The sequence below is a fragment of the Aristolochia californica genome, unplaced genomic scaffold, assembly GCF_029961685.1.
Source record: "Aristolochia californica isolate CCGP_79_NKW_82.1479 unplaced genomic scaffold, dmAriCali1.0.hap1 SCAF_5, whole genome shotgun sequence".
Lineage (NCBI taxonomy): Eukaryota > Viridiplantae > Streptophyta > Magnoliopsida > Piperales > Aristolochiaceae > Aristolochia > Aristolochia californica.
Window position 1 is genome coordinate 2122104 of NW_027182214.1, and position 7377 is coordinate 2129480.

The 7377-nt window shown below is 39.5% G+C and overlaps 1 protein-coding gene across 2 annotated transcripts; it reads right to left on the reverse strand.

Moving 5' to 3' along the window:
- Positions 1–1046: 1046 nt before the first annotated feature.
- Positions 1047–7079, reverse strand: LOC137965035 (leucine-rich repeat receptor protein kinase HPCA1-like). 2 transcript variants are annotated; one of them, XM_068811427.1, is made up of 19 exons: positions 6525–7079; positions 5902–6025; positions 5742–5813; positions 5127–5201; positions 4968–5039; positions 4722–4871; positions 4551–4625; positions 4395–4466; positions 4235–4306; positions 4055–4123; positions 3890–3964; positions 3722–3793; positions 3498–3584; positions 2940–3409; positions 2670–2822; positions 2416–2555; positions 2113–2332; positions 1788–2023; positions 1047–1662 (listed from the first exon to the last, which is right to left on the reverse strand). In XM_068811427.1, the coding sequence occupies exons 1-19, from the start codon at positions 6616–6618 to the stop codon at positions 1147–1149; spliced, it is 2844 nt and encodes a 947-aa protein (XP_068667528.1). In that variant the 5' UTR covers positions 6619–7079; the 3' UTR covers positions 1047–1146. The 2 variants fall into 2 exon arrangements, with proteins under 2 accessions (XP_068667528.1, XP_068667527.1); XM_068811426.1 differs by having other exon boundaries at positions 3498–3629.
- Between the last annotated feature and the right edge of the window lie 298 nt (positions 7080–7377).

The window sequence follows — 7377 nt, forward strand, 5'->3', positions numbered from 1 at the left end:
TGAAACTCAAATGGAAGTGGGACATGATCTCCACAATGATCAGAGTGTCGAATTGAATGACATAACACATTAACGGAGGTTAGTGGGCAAATAACTTTATGCAACAATTACTATATTTGACATCTCTTTTTTTGTAAGTGTAGTGAGCCAATTTATGGAATATCCTCAAAAAATACACCCTGCAACTGCACAAAGAATTTTGAGGTATCTGAAATGAGCACTAGGACAATGTCTTTTCTCTAGGCCCAATAGCTATATGATATGAAGATAAAAGCTTTATCTCACGCAGATTTTGATGGGTCCAAACTGGATAGGAAGTCGATCTCTGGGTATTGTATCTTCTTAGGAGGCAACTTGGTCAGATGGAAAAGTAAAAAACAAAATATTTTAGCCCAATCCAATGCATAAGCTGAATACATGGCAATGACTCATACAATGAGTGAGTTAATGTGGGTCAGATCAGTCTCATAGGAATTGGGTTTCAACCAGAGTGAACCGATAAGAATGTTTTATGATAATCATGTTATTATCTTCATTGTAAGCAATCCAGTTTTTCATGAGATGACTAAACACATAGAAGTGAACTGCCACTTTATTTGAGATACTATGATGTAGGAAGTGGTTACTTTATTTGTCCGATCTGGAGATCAGTTGGGAGATGTTTTCACCCAGTCATTAGCAAGCAAGAATGTTTATCCTTTTGTGAGAAGTTGGGACTTTTGGATATATACACTCTAACTTGAAGGAGAATATTAGGAAGTATATCCAAGGGTATTTTGGTTATTTTACCATTTCCGTAGTTTTATTTCTACGTATAATCTTGTTCTATGTGTTGAATTATATTGGTGGTTAAATTTTCATCTGAGTAGATATATAATTAGGAAGATATACGGAAAATAAACATTATTGAGTGTATAGGGGTAATTTTATAATTTTGTCCTCAAGCTATTATTAAATAGACTTGGTGTCGTGCGAGTCTCTTTTGGCTATTCTGCCATTCTCTCCTTTCTTTTTCTCTTTCTCTCAATTTTCTCTTCATCCTGCACAGAAACGTTACTTTTTCTCAATTACATTGGAAGAAATATGGTGTATAGTAATTGAATTCATTTAGAAGAAGAGAATAATAACAAATAAATAAAAAAGATGCTACTTGGGTTCGACTTTGGCTGATAAAGTGTATCCACCACTGTAATCAAAGGCATTATTACCGTTACTGTCCTCCTTCTTCGACAGAGGCTCGTGGTAAGGATGCCGAGGACCTCCAGGCCCCTTTGAGTTTACAAAATCTGTTGCAGATGAAGATGCAGAGCTTGAGTTAGTGTTCACCCCATCATTCTGCAGTATGGTTTCGATTTCCTTCACTACATCATTCATGGAGGGACGATCTGCCGCTGACTCTTCCACACATTGCATGGCCAACTTCACAAATCTGTCGAAGCCAATGAGGTTGGTTGCGTTTCGGATTGTTGGGTCCATGAGCTCTTTCAAGCCATAGTTTTCTTCGCTATTATTCATGGCCATTCGAACTTCCCGGACGATGTATTTTCCCTTCTCTATAGGCTGCTTGGCGGTTATCAGCTCCAGCATAACCACACCAAAGCTGTAGACATCACTCTTCTCAGTCAGTTGCTGGGTCATGTAGTATTCGGGGTCCAGGTAACCCTGCAAGAAGAATGAACCGTAATTTCATGTCATCGTGATGGATTCTTTTTTTCTTTTCTTTTTTAAGAGAAACGATTAAAGTTAGTGCAGATTGGGTCACATTTTGCAGTTTGAAAAATACTTACCAGAGTGCCTTTAACTTGAGTAGAGACATGACCCTTTGCACTGTCTGATAGAAGCTTTGAGAGTCCAAAATCTGCAACCTTTGCCATTAAGTTTTCATCCAAAAGAATGTTTGAGGACTTGACATCTCTGTGAATTATGGGAGGGTTTGCAAGCTCATGAAGATAAGAGAGTCCTCTTGCTGAGCCTAAGGTAATTCGGAGTCTTCTCTTCCAGTCAAGGTAAATCCCACTTTTACCTACAAGTGATTCATTTTGAAGGAAATTTTCATAAACAGTTCGAAATACTAGAATAAAAGGGATGTTTGTTTGGGGAAGGAGGACTAACCAGTTAAGCTCTCTCTTAATGTTCCATTTGGGACATGCTCATAGACCAACATTTGCTCTCCTTGTTCAAAACAAAAACCCACGAGGCCAACAAGATTCTTGTGATGTACCCTGGAGAGCAGCTCGATCTCTGTTTTAAATTCGGTCCCTCCTTGCATGGATCCTTGTTGGGCTCTTTTTATTGCTACCATTTGTGGCCCTGGCAGCATTCCTCTGTAGACCTGATGAAGCAAGGAATAAACATCTTAAGTGCATAAAATCTACTGAATATTTTCTGAAGGATTTTTATGGAAAAAAGAGTCACCTTCCCGTAGCCTCCTGAACCGATCTCATTGTTTTCTGAGAAATTGCTGGTGGCTTTCTTGAGTTCATCGTAGGAAAACCATCTAGCTCCTTTTAGTTGTGGTGTTCCACCACTATCTTTTCCTGCTGGTGCCCATGATGCTGGAAAGATGGATAGACCATTAGCAGCATGACCTATATAAATTGATTGAAGCTGAAGAAGTGTTTTATGTTTCTGGTCATATAATAGCCTCAGAAAACACTGATTGGACTTACCAAAAGGTTTGCTTAATTCAATTGCTCTTTCTGCCCATTTCTTCTGACGATAAGCATAGATTGCCACTCCCACAAGCACAACGATTAGAAAAGCACACCCAACTGCTATTGCAATTATCACACCTATACTTATTGACTTTCCTCCATTTCCAGCTAAAATATGTCAAATTTACATTCACATCAGAAAGTGAAATAAATAGAATTGTCAACAGAAAACAAAAGAAGAGAAGAAAAAAAAGAAGGAAAAAGAAAGTTGCAGTGGGTGGGTACCTTCAAAAGTATATGCTGATGCAATGAAATAGTAAGGACCAAACTCAGATGGGGGTTTAAACGTCTGATTGCTCAGATCAAATCCAATCCTTTGGACCTCTGACCGATTAAAATATTTTGCGTTGGAGGGAAAGAGTTCCAATTGGACCTGAAGATAATCATCCGTGTTGAAAAATGGGTTCTGAAGAGAGACTGAGCCTGGGTTGAGGTCAAGTTTTGTCCACAGGCGCATTTCTAGTGCATGGAATAATGTACTGTTTGATAAGTCACTGAAGAATGGTGCTCTGAAATACAAAGTTCCTTCATATGGATAGGCACAGTTGCAGCTCTGTGGGCTGAGCTTCTGATCTGCAGGACATGATTTGCTTCCACAACTAGCCAGACTGGTGGAGTAAGGTTTGTCTGATTGCTGCTGGAGTTGACAGTAATTGAGGCTTGGAGTCTGACTGCAGACTGGATTGCCATAAAGTCTGATGTAATGAAATTAGCACATCAGTGGAGATTCAGCAGAAACAACATAATGCTGGGAAATAGGTTATAAGTTGGTCACTTTCTTACTCTAGGTTGTCTGTGTATCCAGAACCAAGTGTTAAGGAAGAAATTTTGTTGAACTCTAAATCAACAAGGCTCAGCTCTGAACTGTCACTGCGCAAGTCGAGGGTCCCATTGAATTCATTGTTTCTTAGTTTCCTGTTTTCAACATCGATTTAATCTGAATGAACTCAATTAGATTAGAGCTACCACATGGCATTGTTAATAACTGATGCAGTGCTTGTACTTACACTTGTTGTAATTGTGGAAAACTAAAGAGGGTCTGTGGAATTTCACCCTTGAGACTTGCACCTTCCATGATTCTAGTCATCAAAAAGAAGTAAAAGAGCCTTGTGTTAGTAAATTAGTAGGATGAGATGCTCATTTTTTAAGTTCGAACAGGTCCAATGTAAACTCACAGACTGGTGAGAGTTTGTAAAGTTGAGAACCATTTGGGAGCTTCTGATGGATCAAATGTGTTGTTACTCATGTCCCTGGAGACAGAAGCATAGCATCTGTAGTCATTCTCAGAAAATATGTGGAAAACTTACACAATTTTTTTGGGTTCATGAGCTGAATATTACACGTAATTGAGAGCCTCCATCCCAGATAGGTCAGGTATTGGTCCAGTCAACTGATTGTTTGCCAAATGCCTGAAAATTTTGCAATAATGATTTAGAGTTCATGCATTTAAAGAAAAAAAAGATTTGGATCTCATTTCTGAGGCAACAGGATGCTAAAGTGCTAATGTTTAAAGAACTCACAGCTCATTAATCCTTGTAAAGTTGCCGAAGATTGGAGGGACGGGACCATTGAAGGAGTTCCTATCAAGTCGTCTGATGTGGACAAGAGAATGGACTTATAAAACTGCCACAATCAAGAAAGAAGCAACAGAAGCAAAGTTCTCTTATGAATGGTACTTACAGAACCTCAAGAGTTCTCACTAGCCCCAGTGTGTCAGGAATCCTCCCAGTGAATTGATTTCCATCAAATAATCTAGCAGAGCATGATAGCAGAAGAAATGGTGATTAAAAGGTCAATGCAAGGCATACAGCACATGAAGTGGTGGATAGCACTTACATGTGTATCAGAACCATCCTGGAGCTGAAGAGCTCAGGAGGAATGGTACCTGATAGTTTATTCTTGTTGAGATGGCTGCCAAATCCAAATGCTTGTTAGACAGCTCGTATTAATGTCACTGATGTATTAATTAAGAATTAGAAGGCCAAAATTAGAGCTATATACACTCACAAGTGCTTTGCACTGAGAAGTTGATCTAAGCCAGGAGAAATAGGGAGCCTGCCAGTGAGCTGATTGTTTCCCAGGTCTAGCCAGTATAGCTTTGACAGCTTTCCCAATTCTGGAGGTATTTCTCCTCTGAAGTTATTTGAGTTCAGCGCCCTATAAAAGGATAATTAAAAATGGGTTCATCATTCTCTGTTACTTGATTTAAATCGGGTCTAGCTTAGTGAGCATTGCCTGAGATGAACAACATACAAGAAAGACAGTTGTGACAGATTGCCTATTTCTGCTGGGATTCTGCCAGTGAAGCTGCAACCAGCCAGGATCCTGAGACAAAATGAGAAGCAACTCAGTTTTCCTCCCACAGAAGTAGACAGGCTCCATGCAGAATTAATTTACATTGAAAGAACTTACAAGATGGTAAGGTTTTGGAGATTCCCTATCGTGGGGGTGAGGGAACCCGTGAGGCCAGGATTGAAGGACAAGACCCTGCCATTTGAACCAAACTGGTACATGAGGCAATCAATCGTGAAATTGTTTACTCTTCTCATTGTTATGAAGAAAATTACACAGACTGAGGCATTCTCGAGTGATGAATTGGCATTATCATTTCCACCTATATTTATACGCGCCATGACTTTTGTCTAGCTTTTCAACTGTCTACATGCCCAAATCCAGTTAAATTTATGGGATCATCCTATTTGTAGTAAACTACTTGCATGGAAAATTTGCTGGAAGCTGAATAAGGCAGGATTCATAATGGAACTATAATAAATATCTCAAGTCAAACCTTATTCCTGTTTATGGATACTGATCCAAGACTGTTATGAATAAAGATTTGATACCATCCTCTTATATGAAGAGATGCAGAATTATAAGCGTAGGAACTGAAATTTCTAGCCAGTTTATTGAAATGAATTTTCTTGCTATTGAGCAAAATTCTGTTGCCGGTGTCTTGCTACTACATTCAAATATACGGTCTGCATAATAGTGGCAAATGGAGTGCAAATCCAGATAGAAACAACTCACAAGGATCTCAGCATAGGCAGTTCCCCTATGTCCCCACTCAATGTTCCTTTCAAGCCCATGGATGGGAGTCTCCTGCAAACGGAAGAAAATTTTATTTACCGACTCTTCTCTTGATGCAGAGGAGGAAAGAAACCCAGAAGAATAACACCAAGGGGAATACAATGAAATGATTCTGTAATGATCGCAGCCGACTCCCTCCCACTGGTCTCCACATGGATCATCTGAATTCAACCAACTTGGCGGTACATTCTGCCATGTATCCTTCAGAGAACGGATTGCAGCATCTGTAAAACCGTCACCATTTTCTAAGAATAGTTTTCTAACAGATCAATCATCTGGAAACCTTAATAATAGCATCCCAAGGCCTTGTAAGAGGAAAAAACACAAAGCATAAATCTGACTATGAGACCAGTAATAACAGTTCTTTGTTTCTGAAAGAACTTGGCAATAACAAAGTTAAGGCTCCTTTCAAACTCAGCTAAAGGAAATAATATTATCCATGTCGATCAAACTTTAATGGTTTGGTCATGCTCTGGATCAAAACTTTGATTGTTAATAACATGCGACCTTATTTCATGCTATACCCAGCTTTCAAGATACTGAGTACTTTGTCCACTCTTTTGAAAATGATTTTTTTGGAGTTTCTTCACAGCTAAAGGAAGAAGACAACTGAGTGGAGCTTCAGAGAATGAACATATCTTTCATCCAAACCCAGAAAGAAAGGAAAAAAAGCAGAATCAGAATTTCAAAAGAAAAAGGAAACACAGAGAGCACAAGCATTACCATCTTGGTTGTCTGTAAGACCTGAGACTGCATGGAGACTCAGAGCAAACAGCAGCAGCAGCCAAGTCTCCATGGCTGCAGAGAAGGGTCTCATGGGAATGAACAGCAGCAGCAGCAGCAACTCCTCAATTCGTGCTCCAATTAATTACTCGGCCCTGAAATAATAACTTATGTTTGTTAGTTATCTCTCTGCAAAGCAACCTCCTTTTTCACCTCCATATGATGAGGATCGCATCCACCACCCCCTCCTCTGCTTACTACTACAAAAAGAGCAGCTGCCATTGCCCAGATCTGAGCAATTAATTATGACAGATGGAAATGAAAAGAAAAGGGTTCCCTCCATCCCTTTCTCTTCTACTTTCCCAGTGTGTGCCGTGTCTTAGAAGAGAATCAAACTATTCATCATTCTCGTCAACATCCTCCTCCTCCTTCCCCCCACTCTGTATTCCTTTCCCTGTTTCTTTCTTCTATCAATGTGAATAGGATTGAACTGAGCAGGACATTCTACCATTACCTCCGTTCATCGATGGTCTGGCCACCCACGTTACCACTTTGAAGGGTCAAACGAAAAAAAAATATCTTCATGTTGGTACTCACATTTGCAGGGTTCGAGTGGAGAATTAAACTATCTGCTACTTCAATTTGAAAATGAAAGGGAAGGGGTGGCAGAGTTGCAGAGAAGGCCCACCCTTCACCAGTCTTTCTTCCTCTTCCATTTTTATTCACTCAACGACCTTACCTAAATTATACGTATGAACACAATTGCATGGACTAAACTTCATTAGAGATGGTGCTTTTTTTCTGAAACTCGAGAAAGTATGGAAAGAGTACTGCCAAAATTATTAAACTGGAT

Bases quoted from the DNA above. Each gene is read 5' to 3' on its own strand.
- LOC137965035 (XM_068811426.1), bottom strand. From the start codon at position 6,618: ATGAGACCCTTCTCTGCAGCCATGGAGACTTGGCTGCTGCTGCTGTTT. The intron at 6,026-6,524 runs GTAATGCTTGTG...ACGGTTTTACAG, and splicing joins TCTTACAGACAACCAAGATG to ATGCTGCAATCCGTTCTCTG. The intron at 3,965-4,054 runs GTAATATTCAGC...TTCTGTCTCCAG, and splicing joins ATGGAGGCTCTCAATTACGT to GGACATGAGTAACAACACAT.